This window comes from Artemia franciscana, chromosome 21 (assembly GCF_032884065.1).
Source record: "Artemia franciscana chromosome 21, ASM3288406v1, whole genome shotgun sequence".
Classification (NCBI taxonomy): Eukaryota; Metazoa; Arthropoda; class Branchiopoda; order Anostraca; family Artemiidae; genus Artemia; species Artemia franciscana.
Window position 1 is genome coordinate 23,094,200 of NC_088883.1, and position 23,741 is coordinate 23,117,940.

The 23,741-nt window shown below is 35.4% G+C and overlaps 1 protein-coding gene across 4 annotated transcripts in view; it reads left to right on the forward strand.

Annotated features, from left to right (window-relative positions):
- LOC136040857 (cAMP-dependent protein kinase catalytic subunit 1) overlaps window positions 1–23,741 on the forward strand; it is a 324,235-nt gene that overhangs the window by 14,328 nt on the left and 286,166 nt on the right. For all 4 annotated transcript variants that reach the window (XM_065725234.1, XM_065725236.1, XM_065725235.1 and 1 more), the window contains exon 2: window positions 23,338–23,420. In XM_065725234.1, the coding sequence (XP_065581306.1) occupies window positions 23,366–23,420 (55 nt within the window). In that variant the 5' untranslated portion in view covers window positions 23,338–23,365. The remainder of the gene's footprint in view (window positions 1–23,337; window positions 23,421–23,741) is intronic.

A 23,741-nucleotide genomic window follows, 5' to 3' on the forward strand; every position in this document is an offset into this window, starting at 1 on the left:
TTGAAAGAAAGATTAAGAGGATTAGGGTATGTTTTAGGATGAACGTTGATGGGCTGTCTAAAATTGTGCTTTTTGGCAATTTATCTGGAGTCTTGCACATAAGCAGGGGGGCCTTCGGCCCCCCCGAAATTTTGTGAAATGTTCAATTTCCCCATGGTTTCTTCGGATTTCTGGCAAAAGTAGGATATTTATTAAGAAATACATGTGTGAAGCCTTTTTGGGGGGGATTTTACAGAAACAATTATCTGGTCAAATCACAGCCCAATTATTAACCATTTTCTGTCTAACTTATTACCCTCTTTAAAGTAATTAGCAATTGTACTGTTATTTTCAGTTTGCTTTCCACAGCAAAAATAGAATTATCCTGTGTATTGGGGCGTTAACCCCCTTTTCAGGATAAAGTACAGCTTTTAATGGATCAATTTTGGAAACAATCATTTTTCATTAAAATCTACGGTTTTGCAATAGAAGAACTAACCACACAGCACCTATATTAACCTGTTAACCCTAAAATTTCCCTTTCAGTGGGATATATTAGATTAATCACTAGTTCTAAATCGCTATGAACATAACCTGAGCCTAAAACGTACTTTTGAGGCTTCAGTCCTCTTCTCCCCCCCCCTCCGCTACAATACTGCAGATTAAAGTTAATCTGTATTTTCCGATATACGTGCTTTTTGCATTACTAAACAAAAAAGGTGCTACTCTGTGTCTGCTCTTTCAAAGGTTTTGGCCCCCCCTGAAAAAAAATTCCTGCGTACGTGCCTGTCTGGAGTCAAAGGAAAATAAGGGTGTCCTCCTGAAGACACTAAAGAGATCATAAGAAATATTTTAAAGGAAACGAAGGGGTGAACTGTGGAACTATGAACAGACTATGCAGGAGGAGCTTTCACAGCTGTGTCGACCTCAAGCGGCTTGGTGTTGCAATGAGTTGTCAGCAATAGTTGTAATAGCATCACTTGCTCTACTTATTTTAGATACAAATAGTGTATTATCAAAATGATAATATCAAACTCTAGTATTCTGAATATAATTTTCTTACTGCTGCTGCAGTATTGGCTGCCAAAGGCCATTGTTAATCGTCCACAAAGCAGACAAGCATTTAGCATATAGTTTCATTAATGAGACAAAAAGTGATGCCATAAACAATGTTTTTGTTCTTGCGCTACCAGTACTTGTTGGATGTGTTCTTAAATTAGACGTGGTTTTATTGTAGATCTTATCTTAAACCAGTTATTACAACTCAATAATCTTCTCATGTCTGACCTGAAGAATCCTGCTGTAACCTGAAGCTGATAAAAAAAAGGCAGAATTACAATGAGGATTGTACAAAGCTGGCAATTTCGGCAATAACTTGGCAAAATCGGTGAACGTTTGGCCTTCGCTTCCTTCTGCGTAAACGATCTTTTTTAACCTCAGCAGTGGTAGTCCAAAGTGCCCATGTCCAAGGAGTCGCCCACTTTTAGAAATCATGTACACTAGATGACGCGTGCTAGCATGCCAGACAAACAGTCAAAGTTTAGTGTAAAGAGCGTGGTATTGAGAAGGGGGGCAACCTTTTCATTTATGGAATAATTTCTGTTCGATTTGAGTTTTAATGTTGCTCCTTACTTTGAGTTAAAAATACTTTCTAAAAATTAATTTCTGATTGTATTTTCAAAGAAAACCAGTAAATTTGGCTTGCCCTCCATGAGAAATCCCCCAGTTTGGGAAACTGCTGCGTAGGAATTCCCTCCCCCCCTGTAAAATTTCTTTGGGATTTTTACATCTTCGCTAAAAATTTCCTCCCCCTATAAAATTCCTTGTGGAGGATTCAGTCTGAAATTCTTCTTAGCATGGTTTCATTTGAAAAAGACTTTAATTTCTAATCGTTTTTTCGATCACTCAGGAAATCCCCCCCCCCGTGAAAATTTTTTCCCGGAAATCCAAACACGCTGAAAATACCCCCCTTGATAATTCCTTCGGAACATTTCCGCATGCAAAATTGTGCTGATAAAGACAAAGTAAGTCAAATAAAAGAATTTGTATAGGAATTCTGTCTAATACCCCCAGTGTAAAATTTCCCCTGAAAAAATTCATCGTTTCCCTCCCCCCCCCAAAAAAGTATCTCCCTACAGAAAGGTCTCCCAATAGAAACCTGATCCCAGCAAAAAATACTCTCCCCACTGAAGAATGTCTGTATACTTCCCAATAACAAATACCGTACGTAAACAACGAACAAATGTCATAAAATACAGGCCTCTCCCCACGGACTGTGTGGGGTCATGATACCCCTAGAGACATAGTTATTGGATCTTTCAACAATACTGAACAAAATGATGATTTCAAAATTCTGATTGGATAACTTTGAGGAAAAATGAGCGTGGGAGGGGTGCTAGCTGGCCTTCAAACTTTTTAGTCGAACAGTTCATGGTAATGAACTGTAGTAAGGAGTGACCCGGCTCAATAGTAACCAAAAATCTAAAAACTGAAATTTTGATGCCAATAGCTACATCAAAAGAATCGCATTTTAATGCTGATTTTAGAAAATAGAGGGAAACACCCCCTAAAAGTCATTGAATCTACGAAAATCACACCATCAGATTCAGCGTATCAGAGAAGCTTATTGTAGAAGTTTCAAACTCCTATCTAAATAACTGTGGAATTTTGTATTTTTTGCCAGAAGACAGATCACAGCGTGTTTATTTATTCGTTTGTTTTTGTTGTTTTTTGCCAGGGGCGATAGTATCGACCCAGCGGTCCTAGAATGTTGTGGAATGGCTCATTCTAACGGAAATTAACAGTTCTAGTGTCCTTTTTAAGTGACCAAGTAAATTGGAGGGCATCTAGGCCCCCTCCCACGCTAATTATTTTCCAAAAGTCAACAAATCAATATTCTGACATAGCTATTTTATTCAATGTAGTCGAAAAATCTTATAACTATGTATTTGGGGAGGACGTACTCCCCACAGTCCCCATGGAAGGGGCTACAAGTTACAAACTTTGACCATTGCTTACATATACTAATGGGTATTGGGAAGTGTACAGACGTTTTCAGGGGGATTTTTTGGCTGGGGAGGGGTTGAGAAAAGGGGGATATGTTGGGGGAATTTTTCATCGAGGAATTTGCCATGGGGGAATAAAATATCCATGAAGGGAGCGCAGAATTTTCTAGCTTTATTTAAAAAAAAAACAATGAAAAAATAAATATGAAAACGTTTTTTCAACTGGAAGTAAGGAGCAGCATTAAAACTTAAAACGAACAGAAATTATTCCGCATATGAGGGGCTCACCTCCTCCTAATACCTCGTTCTTTACGAAGAAGTATTTTTAGTAATTTCAAGTATTTATTCTACGGCTTCTGTGATTCAGGGGTCATTCTTAATGATGTGGGAGAAAATTTAAGCTTTAGTGTAAAGAGCGAGGTACTGACGAGGGGGCGACCCCCCTCATATATGTAATAAAAATATGAGAATACAAAAGTTCGTTACATAAGCTAATTTATAAGTTACGTATATCTTTTACTAATAAATTATTCGTAAAAAATTAAAAGCTCTAGTTGCTTTTTTAAGTACAAATCGGAGGGCAACTAGGCTTCCTCCCCCGCTCCTTTTTTCCCAAAATCTTTCGATCAAAACTATAAGAAAGCCATTTAGCCAAAAAAATAAATATGCAAATTTCGTTTCAATTATTCCTCTGCCGGGAGCCAAAATCAAAACATGTATTGATTCAAAAACGTTCAGAAATTAAATAAAAAAAATATTAAAACTATGAGAAAGCCATTTAGCCAAAAAATATTAATATGCAAATTTAGCTTTAATTATTTATGTGCGGAGAGCCAAAATCAAAACATGCATTAATTCAAAAACGTTAAGAAATTAAATAAAAAAGTTTTTTTAACTGAAAGTAAGGAGCGACATTAAAACTTAACAAGAGCTAAGAGCTCATATGGCACTTGTGACGAGGCGAGAAGAGCTAAGAGCCAAGAGATCATATGGTATGAGCTCTAACAAAATTCTATGAATCAATAGATTGATTTAAAAAGGAAAATAAGAGGCTTAATGCCGGTCAAGATTTAAAATAAGAGCTCTGAGTCACAAAGTCCTTCTAAATATCAAAATTCATTAAGATCCGATCACCCACTCGTAAGTTATAAATACCTATTTTTTCTAATTTTTCCTCTCCCCTTTGCCCCCCAGATGGTCGAATCTGGGAAAACGACCTTATCAAGTCAAATTGTGCAGCTCCCTGACACGCCAACCAATTTTCATCGCCCTAGCACGTCCAGAAGCACCGAACTCGCCAAATCACTGAACCCCTCCCCCCAACTCCCCCAAAGAGAGCGAATCCAGTACGATTCTGGCAATCACGTATCAAGGACATTTGTTTATTCTATCCACCAAGCTTCATCCCGAATCCTACACTCCAAGTGTTTTTCCAAGATTTCCCCCTTCAAATCCCCACAATGTCAAAAGATCTGGTCGGGATTTGAAATAAGAGCTCTGAGACATGAATTCCTTCTAAAAATCAAATTTCATTACGATCCGATCATCTATTCGTAAGATATAAATACTCCAATTTTCATGTTTTCCAAGAATTCCGGTTCCCCCCTCCAACTCCCCCGAATGTCAAAGGATCTGGTCGGAATTTGAAATTAGAACTTTAAAGCACAAGACCCTTCTAAATATCAAATTTCATTAAGATCTGGTCACCCTTTCGTAAGTTACAAATACCTCAATTTTCAATGTTACTCCCCCCCCCCCCAATTCCACCAAAGAGAGCATATCCGGTCCAGTTATGTCAGTCATGTATCTTAGACAGTTTTCTACTCTTCCCTTCCAGTTTCATCCTGATATCACCGCTTTAAGTATTTTCTAAGATTTCCGGTCCCCCCAACTGCCCCCCCACTTACGCTTGATCCGGTTGAGATTTAAAATAAGATATCGGAGTTACGAGGTCCTTCTAAATATGAAGTTTCATGAAGTTCCGATCACTCCTTCGTAAGTTAAAAATACGTCATTTTTCTTATTTTTCAGAATTACTCCCCCCCCCCCGCAATTGAGCGGATCCGTTCCAATTATGTAAATCACGTATGCAAGACTTCTGCTTATTTTTCCATCCAAGTTTCATCCCAATCCCTCCAATCTAAGCGTTTCCCATCATTTTAGGTTTCCCCACCCCAAACTTCCCCCAATGTCACCAGATCCGGTCAAGATTTAAAATAAAAGCTTTGAGACACGATATCCTTCTAAAAATCAAATTTCATGGAGATCCAATCACCCGTTCATGAGTTAAAAATACCTCATTTTTTCTAATTTTTCAGAATTACCCCCCCCCCCCCCCCAACTACCCCAAAGAGAGCGGATCCGTTCTGGTTATGTCAATGATGTATCTAGGACTCGTGTTTTTTTTCCACCAAGTTTAATCCCAATCCCTCCACTCTAAGTGTTTTCCAAGTTTTAGGTTTCCCCCTCCCAACTCCCCGCCCCCATCACCAGATCCGGTCGGGATTTAAAATAAGAGCTCTAAGACACGATATCCTTCTAAACATCAAATTTCATTGAGATCCGATAACCCGTTCGTAAGTTGAAAATACCTCATTTTTCTAATTTTTAAAAATTACTCCCCCCCCCCCCCAACTACCCCAAAGAGAGCAAATCAGTTCCGATTTTGTCAATCATGTATCTGGGACTTGCGCTTATTTTTCCCATCAAGTTTCATCCCGATCCCTCCACTCTAAGTGTTTTCCAAGATTTTAGGTTTCCCCCCTCCAACTCCCCCCAATGTCATCAGACCCAGTCGGGATTTCAATTAAGAGCTCTGAGACACAATATCATTCCAAACATCAAATTTCATTAAGATCCAATCACCCGCTCATAAGTTAAAAATACTTCATTTTTTCAATTTTTTCCGAATTAACCGGCCCCCACTCCCCCCTCCAGATGGTCAAATCGGGAAAACGACTATTTCTAATTTAATCTGGTCCGGTCCCTGATACGCTTGCCAAATTTCATCGTCCTAGCTTACCTGGAAGTGCCTAAAGTAGCAAACCCGGGACCGACAGACCGACAGACAGACCGACAGAATTGGCGACTGCTATATGTCACTTGGTTAATACCAAGTGCCATAAAAACGAACAGAAATTACTTCGTATATTAAAGGGGCTGCTTCCTCTTCAACGCCCCGCTCTTTACGCCAAAGTTTTTTACTGTTTTAAAAAGTAGAGTTGAGAGAAAGAGTCAGGCTATTGGGGTTATTTAATGTTATTGGGTGTATCTTGCGTCCGTTGATACGACATCGAAAGAATATACGTTCGACTGTATGGTCAAAATCTACGATGTAATAAAGTTTTTTTTAATTAATAAGTAGACTGCATGAAAACGTACCTGTCCTAGCCGAGTAGTTGGTGTGCAAGACTTGAAATCATGCCTCCGTAATGGCATGGATTCGAGTCCTGGTATCGCTGGTTATTTTGTTCGGAACGGGGTCAGTGTTGTGACTGTACAACTCAGGCAGGGTCGACCCAGGTCTAAATGGATGTCTGAAGAAATTTGGGGAAGGTAAAACTTGAAGGGTGTGGAAAAGCACCAAATTACTTGCCCCCAATTCCCCATTGCACTCCCTGGCTAAAGAGCCATAAAAGGGAGATAATCACTGTTGATTTGGACTATAGGGTCTATCCTTTATCCTTTAACCCTCTTATCCTCTATCCTTTAAGGATATAGGGCTATATCCTTCATCTTTTTTTTGTCATTTACATAAAAAAGTAGGCTAAAGTAGTAGAGATTTATGCTAAATCCTCTGGTAGGATTTTTCATTATTCCAGAAGTCAGGGTTCTAAATGAAATAGGGTTGTATGCAAATCCTATTGTGTTATAACAGGCAGAAAAAGAAGGACTTAAAAGGAAGGTGTTAAAAGAAAAAGGTGCTCCCTTGTGCTTACTGTTATTAAACGTCAAAATTTATTCCATTTTAAAATCGAAACTGAACAAAAAAAACGAATAGCGGAAAAAAATAGGCACTAATTGGACAAATGTTTTTGAGGATTTTTGTATTTTTTCTTGTCAGAAAAATAGATTTATTTTAATTATTTTGGTTTCGAATTCGGATTTTCTAATTCTGGTTCTGGAAATACTACTTCTATCTGTTCTATCTGTTTTCTGTTTTCCTGTTGTACATGAGTGTGGTAAGTGTGGGGGTTTTCATTTAACTTTCTGACAGAACAAGACTTGTGCGGTTGCTCAAAATCAAAAGACATTCATAACATGACTTTATCTTTAAGGAATCAGTAAGCCTATCCAAAACTATTTTCTAATTTTTAATTTATTAAATATCAATTATTAACAAAACACTTACCGTAAACACATCCCCTCTAAGTGCCACAGCATGATGGGGAGGAAGGATAACCAAACAAATCCACAAAAAAAATACTTAAAGTTAACCTCAAAATATGTTTAATAACAAAACACAACTAAAACATCATATACCCTTCTATAACTAACTTAACACTCGACATACCTCAATCAAAATAAAACACTAAATTTAATGCTTTATACAAATTTTGTCTATCAACTGTGTATCTTATTACATTTATCACTAAAATCCTATTTAAAAAACAATTCATTCTGCAACAGCCTTTTATTTTCACTTAAATTAATATTTTTAATAATCTCATTTAACGAATTCCATAGCGTAGCCCCTCTAAAAACAAGAAAAACCCACAAACTAGACATAACTAAATTATTAACATAAATTTCGTTCATAGACCATGGGAATGGACCTCATCAACTTGTGTGAACACACTTAGAAAAGAAGAAAGACTTGCCTCTGACACAATCATACATGAAAATACAATATCAAAACAAGAGCTAAGAGCTCATATGGCACTTATGACGGGGCGAGAAGAGCTACGAGCCAAGAGATCATATGGTATGAGCTCTAACAAAATTCTATGAATCAATAGATTGGTTTAAAAAGGAAATTAAGAGGCTTAATGCCGGTCAAGATTTAAAATAAGAGCTCTGAGTCACAAAGTCCTTCCAAATATCAAAATTCATTAAGATCCGATCAACCACTCGTAACTTATAAATACCTATTTTTTCTAATTTTTCTTCTCCCTTTTGCCCCCCAGATGGTCGAATCAGGGAAAACGACTTTATCAAGTCAAATTGTGCAGCTCCCTGAAACGCCTACCAATTTTCATCGCCCTAGCATGTCCAGAAGCACCGAACTCGCCAAATCACTGAACCCCTCCCCCCAACTCCCACAAAGAGAGCGAATCCAGTACGATTCTGTCAATCACGTATCAAGGACATTTGTTTATTCTATCCACCAAGCTTCATCCCGATTCCTCCATTCCAAGTGTTTTTCCAAGATTTCCCCCTCCAACTCCCCCCAATGTCAAAAGATCTGGTCGGGATTTGAAATAAGAGCTCTGAGACATGAATTCCTTCTAAAAATCAAATTTCATTACGATCCGATCATCTATTCGTAAGATAAAAATGCCCCAATTTTCATGTTTTCTAAGAATTCCGGTTTCCCCCTCCAACTCCCCTGAATGTCAAAGGGCCTGGTCGGAATTGAAATTAGAACTTTAAAGCACAAGATCCTTCTAAATATCAAATTTCATTAAGATCTGGTTACCCTTTCGTAAGTTACAAATACCTCAGTTTTCAAAATTACCCCCCACCCCAATTCCATCAAAGAGAGCAGATCCGGTCCAGTTATGTCAGTCACGTATCTTAGACAGGTTTCTATAATTGAGTGGATCCGTTCCAATTATGTAAATCACGTATGCAAGACTTCTGCTTATTTTTCCAACCAAGTTTCATCCCAATCCCTCCAATGTTTGCGTTTTCCATCATTTTAGGTTTCCCCACCCTAAACTTCCCCCAATGTCACCAGATCCAGTCAGGATTTAAAATAAGAGCTTTGAGAGACAATATCTTCCTAAATATCAAATTTCATGGCGACCCAAACACCCGTTCGTAAGTTAAAAATACCTCATTTTTTCTAATTTTTCAGAATTACCCCCCCAACTACCCCAAAGAGAGCGAATCCGTTCTGGTTATGTCAATCATGTATCTAGGACTAGTGTTTTTTTCCACCAAGTTTCATCCCGATCCCTCCACTCTAAGTGTTTTCCAAGTTTTAGGTTTCCCCATCCCAACTCCCCCCCCAATGTCACCAGATTCGGTCGGGTTTTAAATAAGAGCTCTGAGCCACGATATCCTTCTAAATATCAAATTTCATTGAGATCCGATCACCCGTTCGTAAGTTAAAAATACCTCATTTTTTTTAATATTTCAGAAATACACCCCCCCCCCCAACTACCCCAAAGAGAGCGGATCTGTTCCGTTTATTTCAATCATCTATCTAGGACTTGTGTTTATTTTTCCCACCATGTTTCATCCTGATCCCTTCACTCTAAGTGTTTTCCAAGTTTTAGGTTTCCCCCTCCCAACTCCCCGCCTCCGTCACCAGATCCGGTCGGGATTTAAAATAAGAGCTCTAAGACACGATATCCTTCTAAACATCAAATTTCATTGAGATCCGATCACCCGTTCGTAAATTGAAAATACCTCGTTTTTTCTAATTTTTAAGAATTACTCCCCCCCCCCTAACTACCCCAAAGAGAGCGAATCAGTTCCGATTATGTCAATCATGTATCTGGGACTTGCGCTTATTTTTCCCATCAAGTTTCATCCCGATCCCTCCACTCTAAGTGTTTTCCAAGATTTTAGGTTTCCCCCCTCCAACTCCCCCAATGTCATCAGATCCGGTCGGGATTTAAAATAAGAGCTCTGAGACACAATATCATTCCAAACATCAAATTTCATTAAGATCCAATCACCCGCTCATAAGTTAAAAATACTTCATTTTTTCTATTTTTTGCGAATTAACCGGCCCCCCACTCCCCCCCCAGATGGTCAAATAGGAAAAAAGACTATTTCTAACTTAATCTGGTGCAGTCCCTGATACGCTTGCCAAATTTCATCGTCCTAGCTTACCTGGAAGTGCCTAAAGTAGCAAAACCGGGACCGACAGACCGACAGACAGACCGACAGAATTGGCGATTGCTATATGTCACTTGGTTAATACCAAGTGCCATAACCAGATGAAGGCATTTTTGGGTTTCCATAAAGTGACGACTTTTTACCCATGCTACTGTGTCACATGCTATGGACTGAATCAGTGCATGCAGAATTGCTTGTTATTATGTCAAATATGTCAAAGAATTATTAATAAAATTATATTAAAATAAATTATATTAAACAATTACTTATTGCATTATATTAAAATGTTAAATTAATTATGTTATATTATATTAAATGATTGTTATATTACATTATATTAAAAATTATTAAAATATTATATTAAATGTTACTTAAAATATTTTTTTAAAATAACATATTAATAATGAAGAATTATATTAAAATAATTGCTTACGTCAGAGAATTGGTTGAAGAATTGTTTAACATGTAGAAGAATTGTTGGAGTGAAGTATTGGGGTGACATTATATGCAAACTTAAAATAAAAACATATTTTTTTTTAGTGAGGGTTTGATGCTATATTTTATTTTATCAAGCTTTTGTTTTTGCTGCATAGACACTATCATTTTATGTCAGAAAGTACAATCTTGTTTGACTAAATCCTTTATGAGGTGGGGGCCTGCCTCTTCCTCAATATACCTCTTTTCTCGCTAAATTTTCTAACCATGTAAAAAAAGTTAATTATTCTAATTAAACGGTGCTTGTGTGTGGAGCTGTTCTTTAAGAAATTACATAAAAAGTTTAACTTTAGCGTAAAGATCAGGGTAAAGAAGGAGGCACACCCCTCATATACAAAATAATTTCTTTTTGTTTTAAGTTTTAATGCTGCTCCTTACTATGAGTTGAAGAACTTTTTTTAGACTTAACTTCGGATCGTTTTTCAAGTATCGCCGGGAAATCAACCTCCCTCTCAATGGAAATTCTCTCGAGAAAAATTCCTCTATAGAATGCTCACCCACTTAAAATGCTCGCCCCGGAAAATTACCCACGTACAATTCCATCCTCGCTGGCAATTAGCCCCAGAAAGTTTCAAATTCCTGCAGAAATACTTCGTTAATTTTGCTTTGCCAAAATTTTAACAGATACGCACATAAATATGAAATAAAGATAAGGATATTGTTAAGTCCATGGTAACGAACTGTATTTAAACAGTGAATCCTCCTAACAGTAGCCAAAACCCTAATAGGGGACAAAATTGTCTGATTTTAAATAAGGGAAAAAAAACTCCAAAAAGGAGATTGGCATTTCCGACAATTATTCTATAAAATTCACTAAAATTCACTAACAACAAGGGGTTTTGTCATTTGTCATGGTTGTCATGTTCGCGCGTCTATTGGTCTTATTTTTTTTTTAAAGGATAGTTTTGGCCGCATGTTTATTTGTCTTTTGTTTTTCATGACAGAAGGTACAGAATGCCTTCTGCAAGCCTTAAATTGTTTTATATGATTTATTTATTTTGTTAGTGATTTTTAATTTGGTACAAGAAACACCTGAGCAGGTACTCTAAGTTATAATTTCTAAAATTATATAAATGAAAATATAGGTGTAACATTTAAAAACAAGACACTGGGCAAAAGACTAAAAAAGTAATCTATAAATAATAAAAGATCAAAATTGTAGTTTGCTTTTTTCGTCAGGTATCTTGTTTTATTTATATAATTTTACTTATCCATATAATTTTGAAAATTATAAATCAGTGTGTCTAAAGTCGAAAGGAGTACGATATGTCTATACTTAGGAAGGTTTAGGGGTGAGCCTAATCGCCCCAAAATTACAAAGACCAAACTCTGTCGCGTTCCTAATTTCAACAGGATATAGTTATCCGTATTTCTGCTAAGACGTATATATGAAGTTTGTGTTTTAAAACATGCCATTTACACAATTTGGATATTTTATCTCAAGAGGTTTCTGGCCAGTTTGCAGCCAAAATATCCTTTTAGCTCCACATTCGTGACTTGTGACTTCAAAAACCCTTAATTACCCACTGTGGTGAAAATAAATCATAATAGTTATACATACATATCATTATAAATCATAATATATGTAAACTACTTGCCATGTTTTCATTCGAGATGGTCATTTGATCATTTAAAACCACTCCCGATATGATCTATGAATAATACCGTGTCGAAAAAGATGTGCCTTGTCTACTTTTCTAGTAGCAGAAGGAATTTTGGGCCCCAGGACCCTAATATTTATAAAAGCCAAAAACTTTTGCATTATTTTGAATTCAACAAGATGTAACATGTCTATCTTTCTACCATTACGTATATATGAAGACTGTATTTTTAATTTTACCTTCAAAAAATGGGGTCATTACCCGTCAGGCCACACGGATCAAAATGTCCTTAAGATACAACTCTATTACCTTTCAAATAACACTATTAAAACGACTGTCTCGTAATTTTGTTGAAAAGGCTACTCTTTGACATGCTTTGACCCTTGACAAGGACACCATTAGTTTTAACTTTCAAACGAATGAGCCCTCTTCTAACTTTCTGCGTTCAAGAGTTCTGTGTAAAAGAAATCTGCGGTAAAAAGAAAATGGTGCATGGAAGCAACTCTTTGTTGACTACGATTGCTTGTTCAACTGGAAATATCATTCAATTCATATTTATCGTTGAAATGTGAATCAATACAGACTTTAATCTACAAAATTCATGAATTTGGCTAGTCAAATGTCAAGTCCCTAGACAGTCTTCTTTCCTGGGAATTTCTAAGGGAGAAACCTTGAATCGGAAATATATAAAGTGAATCAAACGTGGTTTTTTAGCAATCGAGACATATATATATATTTCCAGTAAATATCACCGAAGTTCCTAATAAAACTTCAAATAATTGCTACAAATATTCCCAAAAACTACTAAGAATTAAAAAAAAGTTTGCAGATAAAACAATATGTGCAAAATTCTATAAATAAAGAAAATGATCAAAAAAACAGAGTTTTTAAAGATCAAATGAAAATACTGAAGAAAACACAGAAAGGGAATATTTCGAGAGAACAGCCGCCTCTCTTCTTCAGGGCGAACAAAATAAGATGATCAAGAAAAAACAAAAACCCAAAAACAAGCGCGTAAAGTACAACAAAACCATTGAAAAAAACTGCCAATAAAAGACCAAAATTCAATAAAAGACCAAAAATTAAAACAATTAAATGAAATACCTAACAAACAATAAAGTGAGTTATTCGCGAATATTTGCGGTTTGCACAAAATCCAAACAAATTTGAACAGCCAACGACGGATACTAACGAACAACAGGATAAAACTTCAATATATTTCACCAATATAATTTAAGCATCTTGTGGCCGTTAACTTTGTATGCTCGTTCAAGATAGCCTCTAATATAACTGCAAAATTATGTGTGATAAAGTGGAAAAGAAAGACTTTTGATCGCATATGAAGGTACACTATATTCTAGCCATAATGATAGTCTCGCTTTTATTTCATCTCTGATAGCACATTCAAGTTCCAATAGAGTAAAAGACGCTTAATAAAAATACGCTATGAACAATCCCCAATATTATCTGATAGTACCCTCTAAAGTATTACTTAAAATGCAGGTGCACATTAAATGTAACCAATTTCTAGTAATCAATTTCCCCCCTGCATGTTAATTATTGCAGACATAGGAAGACACGTAGTCCATTAAATCATTCTAGCATGGAGGACAGGGGATTCCCCTTTCGTGGAATAGTTTACAACGTAGAAAGTATTCCACGAATAATAATACTAGAAAGGCTTTCATAGTCCAGACGTCCAGCGCTCCATTCCATTGAGGGGAAATCTCCTTTGAATCCTAATGCAGACAAAAATATTTAGATTATAAAGGTTGCCTGAGAAAAAATCAGAAAAATACATTGAAAGAAAAAAAATCTCAAGAATCTGAAACGTCTTGAAGAAAAATTTCTTTAAAAACGTCTTGAAATGTCTTGAAAAACATTTTGAACAAAAAAGTCTTGAAAAACGTGTTGAAATTTCTTTATACGTCTCAAAACCATCTTAAGGAAAAAGTTCATAAAAAGTCTTGAAATTTTTTGAAACGTCTTGATAAACGTCTTGAAAAAAAGAGCCTTAAAAAACGTCTAAGAATGTCTTTGAAAAACATTCTCTCATACGTAACAACCAAAGAAATCCTGAAGTAAACAAGCTGTGGCCCTCGCACGTTTTTTTTCGTGGAAAACCTGTGGAGATCGGTTTGTGGCTTAAAATTTGGTATCTATTCTCAAAATCTGGATAATTACTGCAGTTTTTGACACATCTAAATAATTATAAGTAAAAGGCTGAGTATGTGACGGTTGAACGTATATTACTTTCTGGTAACGGGAAAATTATTACTTCAAAATCTAAATTATCCACTTTATTATATATTTTAAAAACTAATTTACTATTATAAGAAACATTGCTATTTAAATCTAAAAATTGTTCTTCTTCACCTGTACCATGACTAAGCTCCAGAGTGAACTCGTATGGATGAATGTTTTTCAAAATCTTAATAAACTCATGACAGTTTATAACGAAATGATCATCCAAATTTTTTTGATTACTTGAAAGAGAATATTTAATATTATTTTTGCTATCCTTATTTGTTATGTAATTATAGTCAATATAATTGGCTTAAAACAAGTCCGCTATAAATGGACTCGCATTGCCGCCCATCGGAATTTCCTAAAGTTGTTTATTTAAATTACCCCAGAATCTTATAAACATAATAAGTAGAAATAAAACTGTAAATCAAATATTAGGTCAATGCTGTAATATCTTGAACTATTAGTACTGTTATGGAAGTTTGTCCATATGACTTTTTTATTGTAAATATCTTCTTTTTTTAATTTATGTTAGAAAATAGGAAAGTTTTCCTATTAACGGTTTAGGAATGTTCGAAAAAATATTTTTTGAAAAAATATTTTTAGAAGATGTCAACCTATAATAAGATAAGATTTATCAAAACAGTTCTTGGTAACGAACAGTAGTAAAGAGCGACACGGCTCAACAGTAACCGAAACTCTAAAAAATGGAATTTTGATACTAATAGCTAAATCAAAAGATCCGCATTTTAATGTTGATGTTAAATATATAAGTTTCATCAAGTTCAGTCTTACCCATCAAAGGCTACAAGCCTGAGAAAATTTGCCTTGTTTTAGAAAATAGGGGGAAACAACCCCTAAAGGTCATTCAATTTTAACAAAATTTACACCATCAGATTCAGCGTATTAGAGAACCGTAATGTAGAGGTTTCAAGCTCTTGTCTACAAAGATGTGGAATTTCACATTTTTTACCACAAGACACATCACGGATGCGTGTTTATTTGTTTGTTTGTTTTTGGTTTTTTTTTTCTTTCCTTTTCCACAGGGGTCATCGTATCGACCAAGTGGTCCTAGAATGTCGAAAGATGGTGCATTCTAACGGAATTGAAAAGTTCTAGTGCCCTTTTTAAGTGACCAAAAAAATTGGAGGGCACCTCCCACGCTCATTTTTTTCGCAAAGTCAACGAATCAAAATTTTGAGATAGCCATTTTGTTCCGCATAGTCGAAAACCATAATAACTATGTCTTTGGAGATGAATTACTCCCCCACAGTCCCTGGGGGAGGGGCTACAAGTTACAAACTTTGACCAGTGTTTACATACAGTAATAGTTATTGGGAAGTGTATAGACGTTTTCAGGTTTTTTTTTGGTTTGGGGAGGAGGCGGTGAGGGAAGTGGGCTATGTGGGAGGATCCTTCCTTGGAGGAATATGTCATGGGGGAAGAGAAATCAAACAGTTCGTGGTAACGAACTGTAGTAAGGAGCGACCCGGCTCAATAGTAACCAAAATTCTAAAAAATGGAATTTTGGTACCAATAGCTACATAAAAAGAATTGCATTTTAATGCTGATTTTGAATATATAAGTTTCATCAAGTTTAGTAGTACCCATCAAAAGTTACGAGCCTGAGAAAGTTTGCGCTATTTTAGACAATAGGGTAAAACACCCCCTAAAAGTCATAGAATCTTAACAAAAATCACACCATCAGATTCAGCGTATCAGAGAACCCTACTGTAGAAGTTTCAAGCTCCTATCTACAGAAATGTGGAATTTTATATTTTTACCAGAAGGCAGATCACGGATGCGTGTTTATCTCGCATCTCGCGGACGAAAGAATTACCATATCGGTATGTTCTTGCTTTAACGGGAACTAACTTATCTTGCTTTCTCATTCTTGATGGTGGAGGTTGATCAGGTAGAATGTCACAGTGCTGAGATTTAGAAAGCAAGTACTTTCCGAAACTCATTATCCGAGTTTCGTACCGGTTTTGGAGTGACGGCAGTCCTAGCACTTCCAGAGCCTTTTCGTAGGGGATGTCACGGCGGCCCAAGATGATCGATACCGCTCGCTTCTGAACCGATTCAAGCTCCTGACAAAGATACACTGTTCTCAGTGCTGAGGGCACCCAAACAGGACACGCATATTCCAGAATGGGGCGGACATACGCTATGCATGCATACTTAATACTCTCTGTGTTTGCACTGAACCTACGCATACCGTTTAAATTCTGTTGACTAGCATTTGCACTTTTAACCACGTTTTCAATATGTGTGGCAAAGCTGATGTCATTGGAAAAAGTAACTCCAAGGATCTTGATACTGTTTGCTAGAGGGAATGGAACATTTGGCTCCATAACATCACTTTTTAGCCGGTTAAAGCGCACTATCTTTGACTTGTTCACATTAATCTCAAGATTTAGCTCCGCGCACTCTTTTGTGAAAACACTGAAAAAATTTGAACTGAACTGTGGCGTCACAACTCCGTTTTGTACTAAATATTTCAGGATAAATGACAAATATAGTAATGGTTATTGGGAAATGTACAGGCGTTTTCAGGAGGATTTTTGGTTGGAGGCAGGGGTTGAGAAGAGGGGGATATGCTGGGGGAACTTTCCATCGAGGAATTTGTCATGGGGGAAGAATTTTCCATAAAGGAAGCGCAGGATTTACTAGCATTACTTACAAAAAAAACAATGAAATAGTTTTTTTTCAGCTGGGAGTAAGCAGCAGCATTAAAACTTAAAACGAACAGAAATTATTACCCATATGAGGGGCTCCCCTCGTCCTAATACCTCGCTCTTTACGCTAAAGTATTTTTAGTAATTTCAATTATTTATTCGGCGGCTTTTGTGATTCAGGGGTCATTCTTAATGAATTGGGACAAAATTTAAGCTTTAGTGTAAAGAGCGAGGTACTGACGAGGGGGCAAACCCCCTCATATATGTAATAAAAACATAAGAATACAAAAGTTCTTTACGCAAACTAATTTATAAGTTACGTATATCTTTTACTTATAAAAAGATTCGTAAAAAATTAAAAGTTCTAGTTGCATTTTTAAGCAATCAAAAATTGGAGTGTAACTAGGCTTCCTCTCCCACTTTTTTCTCAAAATCTTCTGATTAAAACTACGAGAAGGCCATTTAGCCAAAAAAAACTAATATGCAAATTTAGTTTTAATTATTTATGTGTGGAGAGCCAAAATCAAAACATATATTAATTCAAACGATAAGAAATTAAATAAAAAACAAGCTTTTTAATTAAAAGTAAGGAGCGTCATTAAAAATTAAAATGAACAGAAATTATTCCGTATATGAAAGTGGCTTTTCCTCCTCAACACCCCGCTCTTTACACTAAAGTTTTTTACTGTTTTAAACAGTAGAGTTAAGAGAAAGAATCAAACTTTAGCGTAAAAAGTGGGGCATTGAAGAGGAAAAGCCCCTTTCATATACGGAATAATTTCTGTTTGTTTTAAGTTTTAATGTCACTCCTTAATTTCAGTTAAAAAACATTGTTTTTTTTTATTTAATTTCGAAGTGGCTATCACAAGCCAAAAAGGTCAGTAAAAAATCATAAAATTGCAATCAATAAAGTCAGACGATAAAAACTCGTAGAGTTAAAACAGGGAAAACAAATTTAAACAAAAGTCTAGCTAGTAAGAACTGCAAAGTTCAGAATTGCAAAGTAAACACTAAAACCATAAGATAAAAGTGAAGTGAGAAGGGGGAGGGGCTATTGTTTTATAATTTCAACTATGTTAGGGGTGAACGCTCTTCTATATCTTTCAGTGGAAACTCTTTTTGGGACAAGAAGGATTTTTTCTTGAAACAGAACGCGGAGGGGGGCAAGTTCGAGGGGGGAAGGTTAAATGTTCACTAGGGAAAAGAGAAGTAGTAGGAGGGTTATGCATGGCATTGTGCTCTCCTTTCCTTAAGGGTGACTAAATTTGCTCTCCGAAGATGGGAAATGTGAGGCTTATGACCCATTAAGATAACTCTTAGGCACCTTTTTTTGAACTGCGTCTATTCTGTCTGACAATTCATTAAAGATGCCAGGATACCGAACAGGACAAGCGTATTCAAGTGTAGGATGTACAAAAGACAGTAAAATCCTCAAACAATGCGGTTTAGGACATTTAAAGTTATTAAGGATTTTCAGGAGAGAAAATGTAGCATTTATACTTTTTAAAAAATCATTAACGTGGCCATCCCATCTTAAGTCGCTTGAGATGGTAACATCCACTAATTTCATAGCAATAATAAACATTTCAGGGGGGATAAGACAGGAGAAAGAAGGGGGAGATTTTAGGAAACTAATTGTTAAAACTGTTGACTTTTTTTATTGTTAAAACTGTTAAAACTCTTTTGGGTTTGATCACTTTTATACACTTTAATCTTGAAAGAGAACGCTATCTATTGCAGTAATTAATCGTTCAAAGCAACAGTGATCCTGCAGCTTCATCTCTTCTCCTGAAAAGCTGTTGACAATCCACTGTTGCCAAAGAGTCGACACCTCTAATGAATTATTAACAATTGATGACATGCGGTTTTTCCAGAAGATCCAAAATCAAATCGACTGGAAACAATTCAAATCCAGACTGAGTCTTAATTGTGCCATTTTCTTTTAGTTGAATTCTAAGTTTTGGATTTGAATCACAGAATTTTGCCATCCGAAACGCCTATTCTGTACTAGTTATTATTCTGTACTAGTTATTATAATAGAATAGTAAATAATTTATAAGACCACACTGCTTTTCCATTTACGAAAAACTGATCAAAGAAAAACGGGTTTAATTTCGACAAAGCAGTGAACAAAAAATAAAATATGAAAACTACAGATTAACTAAAAAATAAATAAAAATACTCTGAATATTTCGGCCCCACGTCCGGGAGCCTTTCTCAGCAGAAAAAAAAATATTACAACAGACAATTTAATACTTTTTTAAGACATCACAAAAAAATACGACAACTGAAACACAACAAAGTATATATATACATATATATATATATATATATATATATATATATATATATATATATATATATATATATATATATATATATATATATATATATATATATATATATATATATATATATATATATATATATATATATATATATATATATATATATATATATATATATATATATATATATATATATATATATATATATATATATATATATATACAATAAAATAAATAAGAAAAACTCACATTATAAAACAAAAACTCCCAGTACTGATGGTAATAACTTTAGAACACAAAACCAAAGCAAATGTTTTTGTTTATTTGTAAGTTTTTCTTATTTATTTTATTGTTAATATATGTATATATATTTTCGTTTTGTTTTAGTTGTCGTGTGTTTTTTGTTTTGTTTCTGATGTGTTAGAAAAGTCTTGAATTGTCTGTTGTATTTTTTTCTGTTGAGAAAGGCTCCCGGATGTGGGGCCGAAATATTCGGCGTAGTTTTATTTATTTTTTTAGTTAACGTGTAGATTTTACATTTTATTTTTTGTTCACTGCTTTGTAGAAACTAAAACCGTTTTTTCTTTGCTCAATTTTTCGTAAGATAGAATAGTAAAAGTTTTGGTCGGTTTTTATTTCTTTAGTAAAACAAAACTCGTTTTTATTATCTAATGATCTATGGAATTTAATTCTAGAGACTTATCAATGTAGGTGTAATGCGTGACGTGAAAAAAATTTAGACACTTGCATGACACAAATTAGTCATGGTTGCCATTTCAATTCAATTCAGTTTATTGTTAAAAAAAAAACACATTATACCAATAATATTAAAGATTCTAGAAGCGAACTTGTTAAGGACCAAAACAACAACAAAAAATTGAAAATGAAGAAGAGAGAAAAAAAGAAAAGAGAAAACATGGGTAATTAAAGCAAATTGAATAGACATTTAGATAAATATAATATCAAGATTTTAGTATATTGTTATATAGCGTCCAAAAACTTGTGAATAGCTCGACACTGGAGGGTATTAAATTCTATTGAAGTATAGATTTATAAACTGGGGATCGCTGGGCGGAACTAGAGATACACTTGGGGACAATGAAGGAACGGTTGGATGAACGGAGACAGTGGCCCTCAGAATTATTACTATTAAAATAAGATAATAAGTGCTGAGGAAAATTTTTATGATAAGCGGAGTATGCAAGAGATAGATTTAATTTTTCGATGATTTGTTCAAAAGGGATAATACCAAAATCGGAGTACATGTCCTTGATGGGATATAGTTGTGGCAACAGAAAAACTGCTTTGACTGCACGGTTTTGAGCAGATTTTAATTTATTGGTAACTGAAGGATAAGTATTGCTCCATACAGATCTGCAGTATGAGATATATGGCTAAATAAAAGAAAAATAAAGGGTGACAAGGATATCGGGAGGAAGAAAATGATTCAATTAATCATAATTACCTGTCGCAAAATTATGGCTCTGATATAGGACACATGTGTTGCAAATGATAGGCAGGAGTATATGTGGACACCAAGAATCTTGGCAACTTCGACCTGCAGGAGGAGATTGGTAGAATATTTTAGGCCAAGTGCTGGCTGAGCTGCATTTCTTTTGTAAGGGGTTCGAAATAATACCACCTGACTTTTCTTGCTGTTAATGGTCATGCAGTTAACGAGACACCACTCCTGTACTCTATTCAGAAGGGTTTGAGTAGAGGTGACAACGGATGGTAAATTAGGACCGGTGATGAAAAAGTTGCTATCGTCAGCAAAAAGTACTGGGTGCACTGATGGACCCAGGTCCGTAACCAAATCATTAATATAAAGTAGAAAAAGTATTGGACCAAGAACAGGGCCATGTGGGACGCCCCTCCGGACAGGTAGGGGATGTGAAGTCATCCCGCCCAGACTCACACTCAATGCTCTACCAGAGAGATAAGAGCCGAACCATGAGAAAGGAACTCAACGAATCCCTAGGTTATTGAGTTTACTTAACAAAAAACTGTGATCAACCATGTCAAAGTCCTTTGAAAAAAATCCAGAAGTAAGCCCAATACAGTATTTTTAAGGTCAAGTTAGGAACGTATAAACTGTATGGCGTCTATTAGTGCATGAGCAGTTGAAAATTTGGCACGGAAGCCATATTGATGAGGAGAAATCAGAGAATCTGATGAATGATTCCCAAATACAAAGGGAGAAAGTCGTCGGAATATAATTCTCTTGAGCACCTTAGATATAACTGAAAGAAGTGAGACTGGACGATAATTGCTTATCTCAGACGGATCGCCTTTTTTATGAATCGGGATAACAATTGCTGATTTAAATATTTCTGGGGAGACTCCATTGGTCATAGACAGGTTTGCTATGTGCACAATGGGTTCGCAAATATAGGAAGATATGGTCCTAAGAAGCTTGTTACTTATGCCAAAGAAGTCAGGTGTACTACTATTAGGGGGAGATTCGATAACTTGAAGTACCTCTTTGCGATCAGTTGGAGAGAAAAACATGGATCTGGGATTCTTGCTAGGTTGTACTGACTGGGAGAAGGAACAGGAGTTAGCATTTGGAATATTAGTGAAATAACTATTAAAAGCATCCGGTACTGAAATTGGGTCAATTAATCTGCCACTGATAACCTACGATTTATTGAAAGTGTTTTGTCTTAATTTTTTATCCCTTCACAAGGTTTAATTAATTATCTATTAATGATCTCTGGGGCATACTCAGCCCTGATGAACTCCCCCGACGTTTTGTGCCCTTAATAGTTTAAAATTGCTTCTATATCTTAATTCATATCTTTACGAGTGTCTATAACACCCAGCCAATTTATAATCTAAAAACATTAACGTGATGCTAATGGCTAACTGTTTCTCAGGGTACTTTTACAATCAGAGTCAGTAGCAGCGTTGCCAATGCGGTACAATTATACAGTTTTTAGTACAGTTTAGAAGTCCTAGTGCAGTGCAGAATATTTGAAAATTTGCTGGTACAAAACAAATTTTCTAATACATTTTGGTTTTGTTTCCCCCTTACTGACTTGGATATCTATTTTAGTTTAGTGGAAAATTTCTTCCTGTCCTTGCAACTGTTTACCCTGCTGTTCAGGTGGAACAAATTAATCTTACTTGGCACAAATTTTGTTGAAAAACTGGTACATTTCAAAGTGTTGGCAATGCTGGTCAGCATATGCTTTGAGACTTAAAAGAAAATATATATAATTTTATTTTAAGCCTGAAGCCTAAAGGCAGGCAAGTATCTATCCTTATAAAGATTGCATGCTGCCTTGGGCTTTTATAAAGTGACAGATTTTATGTGAAGTTTGATAAGTGTGCCCTGTTTTATCTCACAGTAGGAGTATCAGTTTGAAATTTACTTTAACAGCGCTTTTTCCGGGGTTAAGGGGGAATTATAATTTTCTATTTTGGAGAAGGGGTAAAACGTTATTTCCTAGCCCTCACAGAAGATTATACATTATTTTTATGCCTCTTTTTTACAGGTTTTGTGTCTTAATATTACCTGTTTGGATTCAAGCAAAATCGACATTAAAAATATATTCCCAATTATTTTTATTGTAACTTAGCAGGCTTGAAGATGCGTTCTAAGTAAAAAAAAAAAATGAGTAATTTTCGAAAATTTTATCATCAATCTGCTTGATTTTGTTTTGATAGCGCCATAAGGGAATAAATGTTTCAAATGTGTTGTTAGCCGTTGACAGGGCTTATGTTTGTTTTTGTGCATTTAAAAAAATGAATATGCTTGAGATGGGATTGGCCTGATGACCCCTTTTATTTTCTTTTAGTTTTGTCTGTAAATATTGCTCCTGGTGTTTCTGAAAAAAATTTGACGAAAGTAAAACAGTTCAAAATAGGGATGATACCTTTTTATTGACAGTGAAAAATAAAATTATTTAACTGGATATTTCAAATACATATACAGTGTTCATCATCAGCAGTAAAACATTGCTCCAGGTCTTCGAAGTTATCTATGAAAAAAAATTATTTGTGCAATGACTTAGCCTTTGTTTTTTAGATTCGTTTGAAAGTTTATAATAATCAAGATGTCTTTCTTTGGGTTTGGAAAGAAAAAGAAAGCAGAGAAGGAAAAAGAGCAAGGTAGGCTATGTTTGATTACTCAAAAACAATAAAAAACTAATACACAAGAATTAGTAGCAAAATTTCAGAAAAATTTTTGCTAGATTCTTGTCCTGCAGAACAAAGAATTAATGAGACAGTAATTAGTGAAAGCAAAGTGAGCGCGGTAAAATGACAGGGTTTATTTCAATTTTGTTCTATTTCTTATAGTCCACAAAAGTTACTAAAAGTAATGAGCTTAGGATCTATTGCTTGGTTTTTGGCAAAGAATTTAAATTCAAATACATCACGATAACACAGAAGAGGACCGGTCAGAATTATCATTTTAATCAATGATTGATG